The following is a 23,162-nucleotide window of genomic DNA, read 5'->3' as shown; positions in this document are numbered from 1 at the left end:
GTAGTAGGCATTTGTTGAGAGTGCGGATTACGTGGCTGTAAAAAATGAATTTGGATATTAATTATCTGGCCTCTCGTCAGTGGGGAGGTGATACAATTAGCATGAAAAGTGGATCGTACAGTGTTCTAATGGTGCTTGAATGCGTTATCTTAAAATATATAACCGTGGGTTGCTAAGTGTTTCCAGGATACTATCAACTCCCTACACTTGACAGCGCAAGTGTAATTACAGGGCAGCGTGAACATGGATTTGACTTCCAGGGGTCTCAGTCGTGCTGGCTCAGTGCTCTAATCTCTCGAGCCACCCGGCCACCTTTGTGGTGTTTGACCATACTTCACACTGCTCCGTGCGGGTTGGTGAATGGGGGGTACTATCCGGGACCCATTTAGATCACTCACCACTGATGCGAACTGTGGCTGAGAATCACACTCGTGGTCATTATGGGCTCTCGGATCCCCCGATGGCCACCGATGCTCTTGAAATTTGTGCTGTGCGGTCGTGGCTGGATGGGTGTTTCCGGGTGTCCATAATGAACACGAGCGGAAGCGTTCTGATCTCGCTCCTGGGTGCTCGTTATGAGCGTGTGGCAGGGCCAGGCTCATCTGTCACCCTCGCGGCGGCTCCAACTTCAAATTGCCGTGCTCCCCGACCCGGGGCCAAACTAATGGGGGCTCGTCGTCTCCACTTAATCAAGGAGAGTGTGTTGGTTTTTAATCTCCAGAGAGGTCACCCAGCCCCTTATGACCCCCCTCACCTCGAGATAGGATTCTCCCAAGAATCCTGGATTTCAGCGTTATCCTGAATACTAGTGGTGGAAGGTGATCAGATGGAAGTATAGCACTGGATTATTTAATCCACCTGTGTCGAACTTTCGGTGTCACCAATGTGCGTGTTTTTTTTTTGTGGGTACTGGTTTAAACCTTCAACATTTCCCTAGGTATGTTTTCTAGATGTCCATCCAGCTGATATCCTCGTTTAGTGAACGTGTACGTGATTTTTCACGCATATAAACATTGAGCCCAAATATACAGCATATTAATTAAAGCCTTCACTCATTTCCTGGAATTAATTTCCATCGATTTGTATGTTAGCAGTAAATCTGAGATGATCAATACCTCTCCATTTACGTTCATGCTTTAATTTCTCCTACCACGATTTCGGAAAGCACCCAATGTTACCGCGCTATAAAATACGATGGCCGAGATGGACAATGGAGTAGCAAAGGAGGAGGGAGGTCTGCGAGAAGACAACCGCTGTCGAGACGGAGCGATGAGGTCTGCTCGCCAGAGGTGGGACAAAGTCATTGTTATGCAAGTCCAAGTCGAGTCTCAAGTCATCAAATTCATGACTCGAGTCTGACTCGAGTCCAAGTCACATGACTCGAGTCCACACCAGCTCAGAGGTGGGACAAAGTCATTGTTATGCAAGTCCAAGTCGAGTCTCAAGTCATCAAATTCATGACTCGAGTCTGACTCGAGTCCAAGTCACATGACTCGAGTCCACACCAGCTCAGAGGTGGGACAAAGTCATTGTTATGCAAGTCCAAGTCGAGTCTCAAGTCATCAAATTCATGACTCGAGTCTGACTCGAGTCCAAGTCACATGACTCGAGTCCACACCTCAGAGGTGGGACAAAGTCATTGTTATGCAAGTCCAAGTCGAGTCTCAAGTCATCAAATTCATGACTCGAGTCTGACTCGAGTCCAAGTCACATGACTCGAGTCCACACCAGCTCAGAGGTGGGACAAAGTCATTGTTATGCAAGTCCAAGTCGAGTCTCAAGTCATCAAATTCATGACTCGAGTCTGACTCGAGTCCAAGTCACATGACTCGAGTCCACAGCTCAGAGGTGGGACAAAGTCATTGTTATGCAAGTCCAAGTCGAGTCTCAAGTCATCAAATTCATGACTCGAGTCTGACTCGAGTCCAAGTCACATGACTCGAGTCCACACCAGCTCAGAGGTGGGACAAAGTCATTGTTATGCAAGTCCAAGTCGAGTCTCAAGTCATCAAATTCATGACTCGAGTCTGACTCGAGTCCAAGTCACATGACTCGAGTCCACACCAGCTCAGAGGTGGGACAAAGTCATTGTTATGCAAGTCCAAGTCGAGTCTCAAGTCATCAAATTCATGACTCGAGTCTGACTCGAGTCCAAGTCACATGACTCGAGTCCACACCAGCTCAGAGGTGGGACAAAGTCATTGTTATGCAAGTCCAAGTCGAGTCTCAAGTCATCAAATTCATGACTCGAGTCTGACTCGAGTCCAAGTCACATGACTCGAGTCCACACCACCTCAGAGGTGGGACAAAGTCATTGTTATGCAAGTCCAAGTCGAGTCTCAAGTCATCAAATTCATGACTCGAGTCTGACTCGAGTCCAAGTCACATGACTCGAGTCCACACCTCAGAGGTGGGACAAAGTCATTGTTATGCAAGTCCAAGTCGAGTCTCAAGTCATCAAATTCATGACTCGAGTCTGACTCGAGTCCAAGTCACATGACTCGAGTCCACACCTCAGAGGTGGGACAAAGTCATTGTTATGCAAGTCCAAGTCGAGTCTCAAGTCATCAAATTCATGACTCGAGTCTGACTCGAGTCCAAGTCACATGACTCGAGTCCACACCAGCTCAGAGGTGGGACAAAGTCATTGTTATGCAAGTCCAAGTCGAGTCTCAAGTCATCAAATTCATGACTCGAGTCTGACTCGAGTCCAAGTCACATGACTCGAGTCCACACCAGCTCAGAGGTGGGACAAAGTCATTGTTATGCAAGTCCAAGTCGAGTCTCAAGTCATCAAATTCATGACTCGAGTCTGACTCGAGTCCAAGTCACATGACTCGAGTCCACACCAGCTCAGAGGTGGGACAAAGTCATTGTTATGCAAGTCCAAGTCGAGTCTCAAGTCATCAAATTCATGACTCGAGTCTGACTCGAGTCCAAGTCACATGACTCGAGTCCACACCACCTCAGAGGTGGGACAAAGTCATTGTTATGCAAGTCCAAGTCGAGTCTCAAGTCATCAAATTCATGACTCGAGTCTGACTCGAGTCCAAGTCACATGACTCGAGTCCACACCTCAGAGGTGGGACAAAGTCATTGTTATGCAAGTCCAAGTCGAGTCTCAAGTCATCAAATTCATGACTCGAGTCTGACTCGAGTCCAAGTCACATGACTCGAGTCCCACCACCTCAGAGGTGGGACAAAGTCATTGTTATGCAAGTCCAAGTCGAGTCTCAAGTCATCAAATTCATGACTCGAGTCTGACTCGAGTCCAAGTCACATGACTCGAGTCCACACCTCAGAGGTGGGACAAAGTCATTGTTATGCAAGTCCAAGTCGAGTCTCAAGTCATCAAATTCATGACTCGAGTCTGACTCGAGTCCAAGTCACATGACTCGAGTCCACACCTCAGAGGTGGGACAAAGTCATTGTTATGCAAGTCCAAGTCGAGTCTCAAGTCATCAAATTCATGACTCGAGTCTGACTCGAGTCCAAGTCACATGACTCGAGTCCACACCAGCTCAGAGGTGGGACAAAGTCATTGTTATGCAAGTCCAAGTCGAGTCTCAAGTCATCAAATTCATGACTCGAGTCTGACTCGAGTCCAAGTCACATGACTCGAGTCCACACCAGCTCAGAGGTGGGACAAAGTCATTGTTATGCAAGTCCAAGTCGAGTCTCAAGTCATCAAATTCATGACTCGAGTCTGACTCGAGTCCAAGTCACATGACTCGAGTCCACACCACCTCAGAGGTGGGACAAAGTCATTGTTATGCAAGTCCAAGTCGAGTCTCAAGTCATCAAATTCATGACTCGAGTCTGACTCGAGTCCAAGTCACATGACTCGAGTCCACACCTCAGAGGTGGGACAAAGTCATTGTTATGCAAGTCCAAGTCGAGTCTCAAGTCATCAAATTCATGACTCGAGTCTGACTCGAGTCCAAGTCACATGACTCGAGTCCACACCTCAGAGGTGGGACAAAGTCATTGTTATGCAAGTCCAAGTCGAGTCTCAAGTCATCAAATTCATGACTCGAGTCTGACTCGAGTCCAAGTCACATGACTCGAGTCCACACCAGCTCAGAGGTGGGACAAAGTCATTGTTATGCAAGTCCAAGTCGAGTCTCAAGTCATCAAATTCATGACTCGAGTCTGACTCGAGTCCAAGTCACATGACTCGAGTCCACACCAGCTCAGAGGTGGGACAAAGTCATTGTTATGCAAGTCCAAGTCGAGTCTCAAGTCATCAAATTCATGACTCGAGTCTGACTCGAGTCCAAGTCACATGACTCGAGTCCACAGCTCAGAGGTGGGACAAAGTCATTGTTATGCAAGTCCAAGTCGAGTCTCAAGTCATCAAATTCATGACTCGAGTCTGACTCGAGTCCAAGTCACATGACTCGAGTCCACACCAGCTCAGAGGTGGGACAAAGTCATTGTTATGCAAGTCCAAGTCGAGTCTCAAGTCATCAAATTCATGACTCGAGTCTGACTCGAGTCCAAGTCACATGACTCGAGTCCACACCAGCTCAGAGGTGGGACAAAGTCATTGTTATGCAAGTCCAAGTCGAGTCTCAAGTCATCAAATTCATGACTCGAGTCTGACTCGAGTCCAAGTCACATGACTCGAGTCCACACCAGCTCAGAGGTGGGACAAAGTCATTGTTATGCAAGTCCAAGTCGAGTCTCAAGTCATCAAATTCATGACTCGAGTCTGACTCGAGTCCAAGTCACATGACTCGAGTCCACACCACCTCAGAGGTGGGACAAAGTCATTGTTATGCAAGTCCAAGTCGAGTCTCAAGTCATCAAATTCATGACTCGAGTCTGACTCGAGTCCAAGTCACATGACTCGAGTCCACACCTCAGAGGTGGGACAAAGTCATTGTTATGCAAGTCCAAGTCGAGTCTCAAGTCATCAAATTCATGACTCGAGTCTGACTCGAGTCCAAGTCACATGACTCGAGTCCACACCTCAGAGGTGGGACAAAGTCATTGTTATGCAAGTCCAAGTCGAGTCTCAAGTCATCAAATTCATGACTCGAGTCTGACTCGAGTCCAAGTCACATGACTCGAGTCCACACCACCTCAGAGGTGGGACAAAGTCATTGTTATGCAAGTCCAAGTCGAGTCTCAAGTCATCAAATTCATGACTCGAGTCTGACTCGAGTCCAAGTCACATGACTCGAGTCCACACCTCAGAGGTGGGACAAAGTCATTGTTATGCAAGTTCAAGTCGAGTCTCAAGTCATCAAATTCATGACTCGAGTCTGACTCGAGTCCAAGTCACATGACTCGAGTCCACACCTCAGAGGTGGGACAAAGTCATTGTTATGCAAGTCCAAGTCGAGTCTCAAGTCATCAAATTCATGACTCGAGTCTGACTCGAGTCCAAGTCACATGACTCGAGTCCACACCTCAGAGGTGGGACAAAGTCATTGTTATGCAAGTCCAAGTCGAGTCTCAAGTCATCAAATTCATGACTCGAGTCTGACTCGAGTCCAAGTCACATGACTCGAGTCCACACCAGCTCAGAGGTGGGACAAAGTCATTGTTATGCAAGTCCAAGTCGAGTCTCAAGTCATCAAATTCATGACTCGAGTCTGACTCGAGTCCAAGTCACATGACTCGAGTCCACACCAGCTCAGAGGTGGGACAAAGTCATTGTTATGCAAGTCCAAGTCGAGTCTCAAGTCATCAAATTCATGACTCGAGTCTGACTCGAGTCCAAGTCACATGACTCGAGTCCACACCAGCTCAGAGGTGGGACAAAGTCATTGTTATGCAAGTCCAAGTCGAGTCTCAAGTCATCAAATTCATGACTCGAGTCTGACTCGAGTCCAAGTCACATGACTCGAGTCCACACCTCTGCTGCTCGCACACAACAGGAACGGATTGTTGCATGGTGAGGCCGTGGGAGATGGCTGATGGCTTAGCCTTCGTCCAGAAGTAACGATGCCTCTGCTTCCACACACCACACTGGAACTTACAAAACAACCGGTGACAGAAGCATCCTGAAAAAAACTTCTCAAGACTCGTCCAAGCTCTAGAAACCGTTTGTTGTTGTTATTATTTTGCCAGTTGTATGGGTCCGTGGAAAATTAGAACCATCGTAGTTTTATTTAGAAGAGTATGGGACCACAAAATGTATTAACTGTATTTAATCTTGATATGGCATTTACACAGGTGGTGGCTTATCACAATTCATTGTCTTGGGCAGGGGTTGATTTATCATGAAATATTTTGCACAGTCCGCCAACCACCCGTGACAACAGCCATGGTGGGGTCATCTATTCCGGAGATCTGCCTCGGACGGCTTCGGCAATTGGAAATATGGATGCCGATGAAAGTGATACTTCAATCTTGATTTTGATAGTTATTTTACATATTCTTAGGTTTTTTTTCGGTAAAGTCACGTAGGTAAAACATCAAAATTAGTACTAATTTTGATGTTTTACCTACGTGACTTTACCGAAAAAACCTAAGAATATGAATCCTTGCAGTCACGAAAGCTTCAAATCTACAAGTTATTTTACAATTTAGAATTTGCAGATCGGCAAAGATGGACTTACACCTCTCGCGAGAAAACCCCGTGTAAACACATGCGTCTATTATTTGTGGCCAATGTAGCTTCTATCTCAGTCGGCTTTACATGGTAAAATAAAAATAATTTATATTATCTGAGCAGGGACACAGTGCTGTGTGTGAACTTAAACTTTCAAGACCTCAAGCCACGCGGTTCGCCTCGACCCCCCCCCCCCCCACTTAACTTAACCACGCCCATCGGCCCACCCCTCAAAACATCTCCCCCCCCCACCTCCGTCTTGACCAATGGGCATCGTCGCGAGGCTCAGCAGCGGACTCCCTGATTGGCGAGTGGAAATGAAGGTGCGGTGACGTCAGGACGCGGCCTCGCCTATAAAAGGCGACCCGCCGCCGCGGAAATGGCGGCAGAATAATTCCCCATCGCCGAAGGTGATGACCGCCTCGCAACTTTCACAACTGACAACTTAACAACCCATAAGCCACCAAACCACCTAACTACTCTGATAAACACCACCAGAGGCACTTGCATGCAACGCGAGTCACACTCATGCCCAGTCGGCGGCGGTGCCACGGCGCAGCGTTCGTACAAGAATAGAGAGCTCTCATTCAGTTCCGTGGGCTCCGGGGTGTCATGGCAACGTGGGGGGAGGGGTGGGGGCTGTGGGGGTGTCATGGCAACGCGGGGGGGGGGGGGCTGTGGGGGGTGCCACGAGGCCTGTGGCCCGGCTCGGTTCGGATCTGGCGTCGATTTGGTTCTGAAAAAAGTCATCGAGTCTCTCGCGAACCGGGTCAGGGTGCAGATCAGACCGGGATTATTGTGGTTGTTGTGGGGTTTTTAAAGTTCGGAAACGAACGGGGCCAAGTCTCTTAATTAAATCTGGCTCTGTTGCTGGTTCGTCGTCTCGTTCTGTTCAGAACCGAATTTTGTTTCAAGGATCGAATTGGCGAACTGGGACTGTTGTGATCCAAGTACCAATCTGGATGGAATGTGGGACCCCCCCCCCCCCCACGTTCGTTGCTAGCACCGTAGATGACCCCCCCTCACCTCACTCCCCGTGAACCCCCGAGATTACGACGCGACCCAGGGACCAAAGACTGAGAACCGGGGGCCCAGAACTGCGGCTTAGGGGACCAAGAGACCCCGTCGAGAGAGAGAGAGAAGTGGTGGGGTGGGGGGTAGAGAGAAAGCGCGGGGAGAGACAAAAGAAGCTCGCGGGCACAAAAGCGAAGCAGCAGCAGCGGCGGCAGGAGGAGGGGTAAAGGAAGAGGAGGAGGAAGAGAAGTGAAGGAGGAGGAGCTCGGGGTAGAGGTTTGCGATTGAACCGAGTGGTAGTGGTGGTGGAGGGGGTGGGTGAAGGTGCAGACAGCAGCCGCCACTACCACAGCCGCCACTACCACAGCAGCCTCAGCCGCCTCGTCCCTGCCAGGCGAGGGAGACCGGGGAACCCCAAGCCAGGGGCACACGGAGAAGACGGACGACCCCGGGCCCCCTTCTGGACGCCTCCTCGTGGCCGCCAGGGCAAAGATTACTGCGGCGACCCCGGGAGCGAGGGCCTGGCCGCATCGTCCCCTCCACCACCACCACGTCCACCACGTCCACCACCACCACCTGGGCCACCACCACCCGGGTCATCCCCTCGCCACCCGCCTCCGCCATGAGGCTACCGGGCGCCCTGTTGCTGCTGCTGCTCTGCGTCCTGGCCGGAGCCCACGCGGGTGAGTCCCTCTTTGTCTATCCCCACGGACCCCCCTCCCCTCTCCTCCTTGTGGCGATTTGGGGGTCCCCTCGGCGTCCCCTTGGGGGTTCTGTGAGTCGTCTTGCGGTTCCTCGTGAAGCTCTCGTGTTTGTGTCCGCTTTGGATATCCTGCGGGGTCCCATCGGGGTCCCGTAGGGGTCCCATCGGGGTCTCATTGGGGTCCCGTAGGGGTCCCCACCCCCTTGTTGTTGTGTCCACGGACCCCTCGTGTCCCCTCGTCCCTTCAATCTCCCCCCTTCCCCGGCACTGGCGCGGGTCACCGGCATTGTTCCCACAAAGTTGTATCAAAGTTCCTCTAAAGTTGCCACGAGTTCACGAGTATCTCTCTCCCTGGGTATCCCCCTGAGCCACGGATTGTCCCCCTTCGCCAGCATCGTAGAGGGGTTCCACGGTGCGTTCTCGCTCTCTCTGAGGTCCCCTTGAATGGGGTTGAGGTCCCCATGAAGGGGTTAAGAGTTCCCAGGGAACCCGGGTCCCCCACCACCCCTACACGTGGGGGGTCTGTACAGTGCTCGATTGTGAATGGTGAATGGTGTTGGTGATGATTGTCGTGGTGTTGTTGTTACCAGTCTCACCGTGAGCCTTGCTTAAAAGTGTAGATGACAAAGATGATGGTGGTGGTGGTTGCGTGATGGCGCTTGATGATCACGGTGGCTGATGTCGGTGATGTGAATGATGATGTGGTCGTGGTCCACTCATCTCGCATCTCGCCACAGATCTCTCACCTCGATAATAATTTTTTTAGCCGGTGATGATGGTGGTAATCATGATGGTGATTATAATGGTGATGGTTACGATGAAGGTGATGATGGTGGTAATCATGATGGTGATTATAATGGTGATGGTTACAATGAAGGTGATGATGGTGGTAATCATGATGGTGATTATAATGGTGATGGTTACGATGAAGGTGATGATGGTGGTAATCATGATGGTGATTATAATGGTGATGGTTACAATGAAGGTGATGATGGTGGTAATCATGATGGTGATTATAATGGTGATGGTTACGATGAAGGTGATGATAGTGGTTATCATGATGGTGATTATAATGGTGATGGTTACAATGAAGGTGATGATGATGGTAATCATGACGGTGATTATAATGGTGATGGTTACAATGAAGGGGATGATGATGGTAATCATGATGGTGATTATAATGGTGATGGTTACGATGAAGATGATGATGATAGTGTTAATGAACGTGGCAGCGAAGTTGCATTCGCATTTAATATTAGCAATGGTATAGTGGTGGAGAGATAGCAGTGCTGCCACAGATAATTAAAATGTTGATGATGATGTAGTTTCAATCTCGCCTGAGTTAGGACCAGAGGTCGCAAACGGGTTTTGATTCCTTACCCGTACCCGGCCGCACAAGGGTCGCATACGGGTACCCGTACCCGGCCGTACCCGTACCCTACCCGTACCCGGCCGGGTACGGGTAGGGTACGGGTACCCGATTGCGACCTCTGGGATGAAGCCATGTTGCAGGCGCGGGTGGGTTGATTCTAGAAACTTGAATTGTGAGAAGAGACAAGACGTTGGGAATTGAGTGACAAACAGTTACTCACCAGTGACTCACGGCCTACCCGTACCCGGCCGCACCAGGGTCGCAAACGGGTACCCGTACCCGGCCGGGTACGGGTATCGGGTTAGCTGGTTGCGACCTCTGGTTAGGACTTTACACGATGGTGGTGACTGCGTAATTGATTGTACAGTAGCTCTGTTTTAATATCTTCGGTCTCTTTTACACTGTGCTGGTGTCACTTACTTGACCCTGGGGCACCAATGATGTTCTTATCTGCTGAAATGTTTACGATGTTGCTGCCGATAATGATACTTTAATGATGACGGTGGAAAGCATTTCCATCTCAGCTAAAATTTTCTTGGGTGGTTTTCACACCTTATGATGATTGCTTGTGTTGCAATCGAAACGTCGTGAGAATTTGTATTCTGTTTTATTTTTATTATTTTATTATTTCCCTTCTACGTGACTTTACCGAAAGAACCAAGAATATACATTTCCAAGCACTTACAGTGTTTTGGTTGCTATAGTGGGCAGCTCTTTGTGTGTGCAGAGAGTGTAAATTCCTGTTAAACTTTCATCATCATCATTGCCCCTCCGGTTAGCGCGGTTGGACACGTACGGTGCAGAAGAAATTCAACATACATCATCAAACATTTGTATATTTTTAGTTACAAAATTATTCCACCGGGAAAATCCCTCGAAGGAAGATTCGGTTTCGTTTGCACGGGTGTCCCATGGTCAATCCACTGCTGGATGAAGGCCTCCCTCAAGCCTCCATCATCTCACGCTCCTGTTGCGTAATAATCAACCCAGAATGGGAGCCGAATTCATCGCTCCATCTCCCCTAGCTGGACGTCCTTCGACGTTTACTTGGGCGAAACTTTCGTTTGGTTTTCTTACACCAAGGCCAGCGATAAGCGAGATAGAGATGTTCAATTCAGGTGTCATGTACAAGCAGTAATGGACACTCCGGCATGGAGGAGGTGAAGGGACCCTGTGTGTGTGTAGGATCTCGGGGTTACAGGCAGCCCCGTGACCCCCTTTTGTATCCCCCCCCCACACCCCCGCTTCTGACCCCTCTGTGTAGGACCATGAGAGAAGCCTTTGTCAAACATGGCAGAGGTGTAACCATCCACCCCTCGCTCTCCCCTCCCCCAACGATTCGATGAATGGTGCGCGATTCAATTCAAAGGTGTAACTATTTGAACGTTGTGGGGAACTCAGCGGCAACCGGTGGCTGCAAAGGAGGTGGTCACCCCGTTTGGTGAAGTACACAACGCGATGTACGTCCAACTCTTCCGAGACGCTTTGGCTAGAGGTGGAAGACCAGGCCTAAATGTCCTCGAGATATGGGGCTCCCTCGAGTCTCCCGAGTGGGGAAAGCCACTTTGGCCAGCGGTCGTGTGAACAAGCAATTAGTTGCAGGGCACCACTTTCACCATCATTTCTACATAGCGTGTATATAAGCGCCGGGATTCTGTGTGTAAGCACAATATTTAACTTTGTTCAGCCTGCTATATATAGGTTTATGGTACCGAGCAGAGGTCTGCTTGGGTCCGCGTGTCTGCTTTTATACAACGCCCTGAGTGGAATGCTCTTTGTCGTTTGTCATTTAAAGATGACGGACTGTCTTATGGAGTGTCTTTATTTGCACTCCCGCACTATACACTGTACTGGGCTGGTGGCGCCACCGGTTATAGCGCCACGAACCCGGCGAGCCCGAGTTTGAATCCCGGCCACGGCTGACATCAGTGGTGGTCCTGGGCTCGCTCCCACGCAACCCCTTTCACCGACCCCCACTGACCAGCGTGGTGAAGTATGATCAAACAACTCCCTGCATCACCGACATGGCACCGGGAGGCGCCTCATCTAGCAGTGACCCGAACTACTGCAACTTCGAAAAGCTTTGGTGTCACACTGCATGGGAGGTGTGGATCACTTGGTTCACTGATGGAGGCCGTGCATTTGTCAGCGTTTGGCGCAGTTCTCAAAGCAAATGTAGAAATCTGTGCTGAGCCAGTCCTATGACTGATATCAATCGGCCTCTGGGCTATAATTTTTGGTGGCCTATATATTACATTTTCTAGTTTTCATACATTTATGCATGAAAGGATTCGTCATGGAACAATATTTTAAATCGCTGATAACATCCATTATTATGCTCATGGCACAGTCCTTCAATCGCGTGCTTTTTCATGCTTATAAAATTGGAACAGTGTTTGACATTTGCAGACAAAAGCGCCCCACATACTTAAAAGCATGTTAGCAGAACTCTGTTCTGTCTCCACATATAAATAATAAATACTATTATTCCATTGGCCTGTTAGCGTTCCCAGTATCCAGCAGCATTTGTTGAAGTGTGCAAATCCTCTAATGTTGTAGACCTTTTTGGTCTAGTCAGAAGTCATGTTAATCAAACATGCGACTGGGTTCGCAGATAGGATGATTTTTTTTATTTTGACTGTGAGCTTGCCACATTCGTGGAACTTCCCATCGGTCACTTGTCAGTCACAATCGCACAAGTGGGGTCACTTCTGGAGGACTCGTGGGCAAGGTACGGGGGGGGGTTGCCCTGGGGGGGGTGAGGTGCTTCCTCGGTAATCGCCGCCGGTGTCTGGGTGGCTGGTGGCCATGTGGCGCCGCCCCGGGGTTTTGAGGCCGAAGAGGCCGACCCTGCCCCAGAATCCTGCGGCCGATCTGGTAAAGCCCTCAAGTGCAATTTTCCACTTAGCTTGTCTCTAAACGATGCATGTGACTGACTGTCTCTTAACGCTGTGTGACTGGCTGTCTTCTAACAATGTGAGACTCACTCTTAATGCTGTGTGCGACCAACTGTCTCTCAAATACATGTGTGTCCGACTGTCTTCATCGTTGTGTGTCCGGCTGTCTCCTTGTACAACGTCTTCATTCGCATTTTTCACTCTGCTGCTGTCTCCTTTCTAAGCCCGTAACTGCTCGCGCCCCTTGCGGTTCGACGGACTGTCGAGGCGGTCTGGTTTGGCGTTTCGATTCGAATCAATTCTCGTTGTGCCGCCGCGGTGCTTGCGAAACACGAGCAGAGACCCCCGTGGCGCATGCCCGGCCCGCAACTTCATGTCATGCGCGGCCACATGTGGCCCACCACTTCATAACGGCAGCACCCGTGAGATTTAGCTGGCACTGTAGGCGTCTTAACCGCACTCAATGGGTTGTAGAGGAGGGAATGTTTTTCACATGGCAACAACCCACGGTTTGTAATTGTAACAGCGCGTGCTCAGACACTCCAGTCACGGCGAGGGCTTCCTGCAGTGGCAGACGAGACCGAGGTGTGTGCGTGTGAATGTTTTGTTGCTGCCAAAGGTATTTGGAAGTCTTGTTCGCCCCTCGGTAAGGGAAAGGAATTCACGCCCCTGCTTGAATGATCTCTATTGGCTTGCAGGGTTTACGTCAGACCTAAAGTCGATTACACTTGTAATTGATAGCAGTAATTCATAATGAATGGTAGTCAGAATGTACAGTAAATTGTAATTTCAGCCTCTTAATGTCGCTATAATTGTAATTATTATATATTATTATCATCATGTCATAATCCTGGGGAAAAAATCTACAAATTAATTGGGATTACATAAAGCAACATCACATGGGATTTGTGTCGGTACATCCAGACACTGGTTATATCAACACACCAATCTTTCCACGGTTGTGCTCTATAGTTCTCGTGTGTTCAGTTTGTGCCTCGTGTTGTTCAGCAAGACGTCCGACGTTTCACACCACGTGCTGGGAGCTTCTTAAGGAACTGATGAGTGTCCATCGTGCTGAACAATAAGCGGTACAACCGGAACTCACATCGGAGAGCTGTAGCACACGCAAGTCTGCACAGATGGGTTCATGAATTGTTGTAATGTTCACGATGCTGATGGCCATGAATAATGACCGGGCACCATTGACAGCAAACATTCCAACGTTGAAACGTAACTTGAAAATTACTCAATTGGGATTACACGCGGCGGCAACATTGCCCCCTACTGCGCAAACCTTGGCAGGAGCCTCCTGATAAAAACAGCCTTGAGATTCGGGCTTTGCTGGGTGAACGAGCGTAATAAAAAAAAAGACAAGACGAGAAATTGTCTTGGCTGACAGTTGCACGAGCGATCGGGGTCTGCGTAAAGTTTAAAGTTTTCACGGTTTAAGAAATTAGCAGGTGCGTGTGTGCTTGCGTGCGTACACGGGTCCGTCGGCATTGAATTTCCCAGCGCTCATTATTCTTTGTCATCGTCGCAATATCCGAGGCGCTGTTTGCCGTCGCACGCGGTGGAGATTACGAGCGGTTTTAATTTTGCGTTTTAATAAACCCCCCTCCCTGCCCCCGGTTTGTGCAGGAGTGACGCCCACGAGCGTTCACGCTCCATGCTCTTTGTGCCATGCCAGTGTTCCCTAACTCGGGGCACAAAAATATCCAGTGTCGGATTTTCCACGTGTGCACAAAGACAAAGATCCCTCATGTAGCCTTATAGACTTTTGGGGCAAGTGCTGTTAGCGAGCATCTATGAAGGCCGACACGGCTTACGATGCGGGGGCTGGATAGCTCTACGCCGGGCCGCTTTTGTCTCCCCTGTGCTGATTGTTACACATCGCACAAGGTACTCATTCGCACGTGCAGAAGACACACACACGTGCACACACGTACACACCAACAAACCAACCCACCGTTGCATTTGATCAGATATCAAAGGCTCACACGGGCCTGGCTTCCTCCGGCTGCGTAGTTGAGATTTTTTTTCACGGCAGGTTGAATTCAAGTCATCCCGAACGGTTCACACTCACCTTTCCAAGTGCATGGGCCGTGCCGAGTCCCCGCGGTGCGGTCTGTCGGCTCGGGCCGCGAGCTTGAACGGTCGGGCCGAGCCTGCCAACAAACGGCGCCCTCGCACGACGATAAGTGAACTGACGAAGCGTGCTGCCCCGCACAGTCGGTCGCCGTCGTGTTTTTCTGTTGCGGTGCACGCGCTTGATCGCGCGAGCAGGGAGAGAATAGATTGCGATTCGTGTACGGTGCGCGGGGCGTGTGAGACGACGTCTGCCAAGGAGATGGAGCGATGAACTCGGCCCGTGTGCAAGCGCTGGGTGGGATTATTGATTTGTAGGTTCGTGAGTGGTTGCGGTTCCTTGTGGGGGTCTAAATCCAGCAGCGGATTGACCATAGCTGATGATGATGATGATGCGTTGTGTGTAATTAGTTTGTGATCAATGCAGCAACTGGAAGCATTGTATGCACCACAGTGTTAAGAAATTAATCCATTTGTTTTTTAAATCTGTTCGTGAGCCTAAACCGTGAGAGTTCATCAGATTTTCAGGGGGTTCTGCATTTTGATATTTGACCAATTCCATTTTTTTATATTGTAAGGTATGGTTTGGCTTGTATAAATAAACTTGAATACCCATAGAAATATCCACCACTGGTACATGGAGGTAGCCCGCAACAGTGTGCACAGATGGGTTCACTAACCAACCTGATGTACTGTCATCTCCGTGACACAACTCGTAGCCCAGCGGGTTTTTGGAGTTTCACGCAAATTCCCATGTGATCCACATACCCTCGACTCCAAAGCGCTTGATCATAGCCCGGCTAAATTTTGATTTAAAGCTTTCGTGACTGCAGGGATTCATCTTCTTGGTTTTGTCTACTCGACAGACCTGCTCTCCACCTGAGGACGGCTGCTTACATTGTGGCCGAAACGTCGTGAGAATTCTTATTTTTTTTTCATTCTACGTGACTTTACCAAAAGAACCAAGAAGACAGCCCGGCTGCCTGTGCGGTGCGAGTTTAGCGCAGCTCCTGGCTCTCTCTCTCACGCAGCAGCCGCCCACCACCCAAGGCAGTCCAGCGCCTAGCTGCTTGCCAGGATTCGGACGGCATGGTGGTGCAGTGGTAACACTCCTGCCTCGCAGCTAGAGGCCACTCGGTTCGATTCACGGCTCGGGTGCCAACCTGTGTGTAGTTTGTATGTTATCTCACCTGCTCTGCATTGGGCTTTTTTTCCAGGTTCTCCGGTTTCTTCCCATAGCCAAACAAAACATTCACTGTAAATAGTGTTTGCCAAACATCCCAATGCTGCAAAGTCACCTGCAAATGTGGGATTTACACAGTAGCAAAATCGTCCCTATTGCAAAAACAATTGGTAGGGCCCTCCTCAAAAAGTCTACTCGATGGGGGCTTCCCTGCGTTAAAAAAGCACGTGAATAATAGTGGTTATAATAATTGTTTCATGGTGAGATGCATAGAATATAATATCACGCAAAAATGTGTGCTGCTCACAGACAGCAGGAAGGCATAAACTCCCATCGTGCCTTGCACGTATGTCATGCGATCAACACACTGCATGCACAGTGCAGTCCTGTCAGCGTTGTCCAGAACACCAACTCAAGAGCTGACATTGTGTGTGGCTGTGTTATTGATTCGGCCACCGTCGAAAGCAGTTGAAAAATGTGGTCGTCCCAACAGGCAGTAGTGAAACAGAGACAACTGTAGCCTGGTTTCTTTATCATTAGAACTCATCAGGACAGCACAGTCACCAATCTTCATTGCTGCCATATGTTCCTGAGAGCCTCGTGTATATAGAGGACCTGTACCTTGACATCACGGTGGGGGTCCCCATTGGCATTTGGCTAAAGGCGACGATCACTCATCTTTGTTTCCAGCTTTGATGGGTTTACCTCATCATTTACAGAATCAAGTGTTGGATTTGAATCCGTGATATGCATGCATGACAAAGGCCTATGTGTGTATGTGGGTCTCGAACCTCCGATTAGCACGGTTGGCTACGTACAGTGTGCGAAAGACGTTCAACGCACATATGTGCAGTTTCTCCGACAGTCTGTTTGGCTATATTCTTTGGTTCTTTCGGTAAAGTCACGTCGTCATCTGATGACGACCGCTTGTGTTGCGATCGAAACGTCGTAGTTTTTTGTTATTTAATTTGAACCTATCTACGTGACTTTAGCGGAATACCCAAATATTATGAATTCCTGTAGTCACGAAAGCTTTAAGTCTAGTCTGTTTGGCTATATGGGGGATATTTGCTTATATTTTGTGTGCAGTACTGCTTGAGTCATAGATATTCATCGTACGAAGCAGAGCTGTTATTATTTCTGCGAGTGTGGAACACACATCTGGCGTTGAGCAGCGAAGCGTCGGCGGCGGCGAGACGCAATGACCTGTACCTGACTCAATGCCTTCTTATTAAACGCAGCTCGCAGCTGCGATTTTTGTTCCTCAGTTCCTTCAAGCCTCCTCGGCTGAATAATTAAACTTGTGCGTGAGCGCCGCGCGTTTAGTTTTCGCTGCTTTGGCCATGCGCATTTCAAAGGAGGTCCGTACGCAACGAATCCGAAGAAGTAGTTCATAGCGCCGGCGGTATTTGCGATATGTTTGATAACAGCGTCTGCTTTGTTGGCCGACCTCCCGGGGGAGTTTGGGCTTACACACGCAGAGGAAACCAGTTTGCCTGTTAAACCCAGCTGCGTGCCATCATAATTGGTGCTGTAATTGAGCCTCGGTTTTCTCGTGGGATGTCCACATCTTAAAGGCGTGTCGGCCTCCTTCTCGACGGCCGCCTCCTGCTATTATTATTAACTTCCTCATAATGATATACGTTACCGCTGCCTGTCCCGTGAGCTCCTCTGGAAGTTATGGCCCTTTGTGGGTTTACAATCAAAAGCTCTGTTGTCACCCAACTGCTTGGCCTCCGGGCAGTGTCATCAGCGTCATTGTTTGAACACTTTTACAGCCTTAATTCGCACAGGAAACACATGCCCGCCCTCGAGGGCTTGTAGGTGGTCAACAAAAGATCAAGGGAGGCCCTGTGCTTTACTGCCGCCCAGAGTTGTTGTCTCACTAATAATGAATTTATTTTGTTTGAAATTTAGCGGGCGGGGGGGGGAAACAAATCCTCTCGGCCAACGTAAACCGATTTTCCCCGGTGCAAGAGAGTTCAAACGACGCGGAGGCTGACTCCCGAGCGTTTGAGCGGTGGCGGTTTTAAGAACGCCGTGTCGCCAGGTCACTGCGAATAAGGTTGCGGATTGACGAGTGCCGGCCAGTGACCGGATCGTCCGGACAGCGCGCTCTGCGATCTCGTCAGATCTCGGAAGCTTGGCACAGAGAGCTTCATCCAGCGGTGGATTGATCACGGCCAATGATGCCGATGAGAGTGGTGGGCGGGTGGTGGCGCGAGCCAAGGTAAACAGCGCGGGGCTGAGTAACGGAGTAACGCGAACAAGCGTGGACACGGCCGCTTGTGTTTGCACGGGGCACAGTTGACGGGGCGGGGGTGGGCGGCACGGCTGCAGCTGCAGTCGAGGCAACAGCAGTCGGAGCAACAGCAGAAGCAGCAGGAGTCCTAGAAGTAGCTGCACGCTAGCAGCTGCAGCTGCTGCAGCAACAGTAGAAGCAGCAGTGTAATCAGCATTAGCACAAACAGGAGTAGTAGCAGCAGCAGCAGCGATGGGAGCCAGCCATGCGGCCTATCAGAGGGGTCACTGCTATCCAACTGTGCTAGTTCAGCTGGTGCAGAGTGGGCACGCTGTAGAGAGAAATGGAATCGCATCAGCCCTCCAGGATTATTGAGCGGGGGCCTCCAGTGGAGACCAAGTGAGTGATTGTGTGTGTGGGGGGCAGTAGGCCCTGACCCCCCACCACTTGCCACTGAGGTCAAACCAAAACCATTGGCTTGTAACGATTCACCTCCCAACCACCCTCCCGTTATTTGATGAATTGGCTCAATTCTGCTTCAAGGTTTGTCCTGTTCATATCAAGTTTCAAGTTTTATTTTGTTTAACCGCTTGAGAGATCTCGAAAAAGCAGGGCGAGTCTCATTGGCACGAGTGGCCTGGGTCACCAAAATGACAAAAGCAGTTCAAATAAAAATACAGCAATGAAGCGAACAGAAAATCAGAGCTACAGCAATAGTGTTGCAGGAGATCTTTAAAAACAAGAGCCAAACATAATATTACAGGAAATACATTTCCAAGAAGAAAATCTGGTAATGGACAAATCACTTCAAAGAAAAATTCGGTTGTAGTGACATAAAATATATTTATGGGAATGATTTGGCACTCGTACGTAAACAGATTGGGGATTTGCAGGGTGGTCCAATAGTCAGGACACATTTTAACACTGGCATGAAAAGATTTGAATTGTTTATTCTTCAAGTTATTATTTAATCTATTATTATTACAAATCTTTCTTCTTACTTTGAGGTCACCTCAAATCCATCGTTTACAAGACTCGGCCAGTACCCTGAGTGAATTCAGACAAAGCAGCATAATTTCTGAGTGTTCTAAGTTTTCACCTCATCTAAACAAAAAAGTCCTCCATTAATTTCAAAAGGGGATCCATGCGTGCATGCATGTTAAGTCAGTTTAAACGTGTTAAAATAAATTAAAATAACCTTGTGTGATTTGTTAAAGTAAATATAATAACGACCCAATGTGTCCTGACTTTTGGAAAGCAAGGGGGGGAGGAGGCATCCGAGTCGGGAATCGAACCTCGGGCCTTTCTAGCTATGTGGGGTACGAGTGTTACCACTACTGCGCGACATATACCCAGGTTAATGACGTGATTTTGACTGTTATCCAAAGTAAGCGGCGCTTGGACAGGACATGTCGCCGGGAGGGATGGCGGCCGGCGGTTGCGAATAAACGACGGAGTGGCGGCAAGATGAGGGAAATGCTCGGGGAGACCGCTCTGGAAATGAATTTGCGGTCTCCCAGCGCCCAACGTTTTAACCAAATGGAGTCGTGGGATTGCGGATTTGGGGAGGATTTACTGCGTTGCCCTGGGCGCCATGGGGCGAATTAAGGCAAGCTGACAAGATGACATGACGGTGCTGAGTGATGACGCATGGCGCTGGATCGCGGTACCGGCCATTGAGGACGCCGCGGTGCCCAGAGAGAGCGGAGCGGACGTCGCTGGCTGTGCCGCCTCTTATCGTCATCATCATCATCAGCTCGCTCGGTAACGCAAACGATTGAGGGCTCGTAGCGTGAACCGCAGTACGTTGGTTCCCCCCCCCCCCCCCCCCCCATCGTCGGCCATGATCAATCCACGACTGGGTGAAGCCATTTCCATCAGTCGTCCTGCGATGCTACAATCCATCTCGCCACTGCACACGAGCCCCGATCAGAATTTTTATTTATCCTGGAGAAATCCCATGAGCTTTGAAGCTCTTTTCACAGATGACCAGTAACTCCATCTCCACGACGGTCGTCCCCTTTGACGCGTTCCCTCCCTACGGGGCTGCCACTCGGTCATTCGTATCCACCACCGTCCACCCGCTCGGCACCCGCGCACGCTCCGAATTTATGGCTCCGTCTCTACGATGGACGTGCCTCTCTGCCGCGTTCCCTCCCTTGGCGGCAGCCACCGCTCCGCCAGCGTTTTCGACCGACGGCGGTCGTCCCCTCGAGTAGTGATGTGAATTTAGAGAACGAGATGGGGGAGGGGGGGACCTGATTCTTAATGGACAAACCCCCGGGTCGTCGGCGACGTCTCTGTCCTCGACGGATGCCACACGGCAAGCTTTACTTTCAAAAACTCGGCCTAAAAGCTTTCGCCTAATTACCCGGCTGTGTCGCAAACACTTATGTCCGCCCGTTTCACCCTAGATTTGTTTTTCAAAACCCATTTTACGTCATGACGTTGCGCCATCAGACGAACGCCCTCGGCGATGTCCAGCTTTTGTTTAAATTTTTTGGCGTTTGGGGAAACCCCCCTCCCGCCCCCCCCAAATCCAACATTGGTGTTGTGAGCGGGCGTTTTAGCCAATGGAGTAGCGTTGGGCCTCTGCCCACGACTCGGTTGGGATGGTGGTCGACTGCCTTGAAATATACCAGGTGCTCTAAGCTTGGGCCTGTGAGGTGATCAGGTGGAATTACAGCATTGGATTCTTGAGTCTATCAGTGCGGCACTTTAAGGGTTTACCCTCTTGTGTGCTCAGGTTTTTTTCCCAGGCTCACTGGTTTCCTCCGAAATGAAACCAATCTCTCAACCATCTAATGTGGTCACTGCTCTCCTATAAAAGAAATACTTATATTATTATTAATTGTCAGAGTGATTTCCTGCTCACATGTGTATGGGTACATCAGTGCTCGTCTCCTGCAGATAGCCCTGCAGAGCCAGTGGTGGAAATTCCACATTCCTATGGCAGGGGCCAGTCTATCCAGGGATTTGAACTCGCAACCTTCCGATGGGCGGCCGCCCCCCTCTTCCGCTGAGCCACCCGCAAACAATTTATTCCGTATTTGCCAAATGACATCCGCAACGCGTTGCTCTGCTGGAACACGAGTCTCAGGAGTTGGCGCGTGATCCTTTGCTCACTAAATAAAGAGAAATTTGCATTATAATCGTTATAAATGTCGTCGTTAATTGGGAGTGCAGGTGGTTGCCAGCGTGTGGGGGGGTTTGCTCCCTGCTGGGTGCTGCAGGGGGCCTCCCTGCAGGGTTGCGAGGACGGTGTGTGCGGCCCTCCGCTCGTTGCGTTTGATCGCTACTTCTCCCTGCCCCCCACGCTTCCTGCTCAAGGGGTGGGGGCTGCCCGCTCCCCGGGCGTTCCGCTATGCGCGCCTCTCCACGGGGGGGGGGAGCCGGGTCACGGCGGCGAGTGGAGCCTCTTTTTTTTTACGATCAGTGGAAACAAGAAGATGCTCGGTGTATTCGGCACTTTGCTTCGTTCATCATTTCGTTTTTTTTTTACTTTGCTTTATGTAAACCCCCACCTCTCGGTCACTCTCTCGCTCACTCTGTCGCTCACTCTGTCGCTCACTCTCTCGCTCACTCTCTCGCTCACTCTCTCTTTCTGCACGCAGCCCTTCTCGCAGTCCGACGGCCTCCGACGGGTAGCTGATATCAGCATGCAGAGCTCCCCGTCATTTGCCACCGAGCACACGGCCTCCTCCATCTCTCTCTTCCTTTCTCTTTGCCTCGCTCCCCCCCTCCCTCGCCGTCTCTGTCTCCACTGTCCCTCTCTCTATCGTGCTCTTTCTCCGTCGCATTTTTTCTTTCCCTGTCTCTCCCTTTCTGTCTCTCCCCTCTCTCTATCTCCCCCTATTTTAATCTGTCTCTCTCTCTGTTGCATGCTTTCTCTTGCTGCCTCTCCCTTCCTCTCCATCTCCCTTTCTGTATCTCCCTCCCCCCCCTCTCTCTCTCTCTCCAATGTCTCCCCGTTTCCCCTCCCTCTCTCTCACTGTCTCTTTCCCTCCCTCTGTCTCTTGTCTGTCTCCCCCTCTATTTCACCCTCTGTCTCTCTCTCCCTCTCTCTCGTATCTCTCCATCTCCCTCTCCATCTCTCTGTTTCTCTCCCTGTCGCTCCCTCGCCATACCCCTCTCTCCCACAATCTTTCTATCTTTCTCCTCTCTCACCGGAGAGAGGAGAACCAGAGCTGATTTATGAGCGAGGAAATTCTTTAAAACTTCATTGGTGGCGGCGGTGTGGGGAGAATTGGGTGGGTGAGGAAGACGGAGGGGCGATGTCAGTGTGGAGAGGCCGTCAACAGCAGTGGACTGAACATGGACGTATGAGCACGGATTATGCAACCCCCCCCGGTCCAGCCTCATAATTTCACAGTGTCACCGGTATCGACCAAAGCATCCCAATGCTGAAAAATTACAAATGACTGAATTGGCATTACATGTGGCAACATTGCCCTCCTACTGCCCGAAGCTTGGCAGGACCCTCCTGAAAAAGAATCACGTGACTCAGCGATGCCTTCCTGGGTAAACCGCCATCGTAGTAGCATTACTGATAAGACGCAGCCTTGTAACACAAGTACGTGTAATGTGCCAACAGCGTGGAACAATGCATCCACTCAAATCGGTTCTCGATACGTGCATTGCGTTACGCGCGTGAAAACCAATTACTTCATGCAAAGTTGCGTGCACGTATTTGAAGATATCTGGCCAGCGTGGAAGAGTAGGCCAAATAACCCCTTGAGCTCCATCCTAGTGGAGCTGCGCCGACGTTTTTCCACTGCAGAAGCCGAGCCACGACGCTTGCGTCGCACGCGACTAGCGAGTGGAGGCGCGCGTAGATGAAGCGGTGATGCGACGTCCTCGCGGCGTACTCGCTGACCTCGCTCGCATGCAGCGAACTTGTCATTATCTGCAGGAGGTCGTGGGTTCGATTCCAACCCTTGACGCCTGTATAGTTGGAGTTTGCGTGTCTCTCTCCCCGTGGTCACGTGGGTTTTTCTCTGGGCCCTCCAGTTTCCCCCCCACATTTAGAAACGTGCATTTAGAGTGCTTGGTTGCTATAAATTTCCACATGATAAGCCACTTCTTTAAGCTATCATTTGTG

General features: G+C 50.1%; 1 protein-coding gene across 1 annotated transcript in view; it reads left to right on the top strand.

The window, feature by feature from the left end:
* The first annotated feature begins 7,260 nt into the window (after window positions 1–7,260).
* PTK7 (protein tyrosine kinase 7 (inactive)) overlaps window positions 7,261–23,162 on the top strand; it is a 92,813-nt gene continuing 76,911 nt past the window's right edge. Inside the window, exon 1 of the mRNA XM_061551332.1 lies at window positions 7,261–8,262. Coding sequence (XP_061407316.1) covers window positions 8,202–8,262 — 61 coding nt within the window. The 5' untranslated portion in view covers window positions 7,261–8,201. The remainder of the gene's footprint in view (window positions 8,263–23,162) is intronic.

This window comes from Lethenteron reissneri, chromosome 14 (genome assembly GCF_015708825.2).
Source record: "Lethenteron reissneri isolate LAM-NWPU_2019-01 chromosome 14, ASM1570882v1, whole genome shotgun sequence".
NCBI classification, from domain to species: domain Eukaryota; kingdom Metazoa; phylum Chordata; class Hyperoartia; order Petromyzontiformes; family Petromyzontidae; genus Lethenteron; species Lethenteron reissneri.
This window is presented reverse-complemented; position numbering and strand designations above follow the sequence as displayed.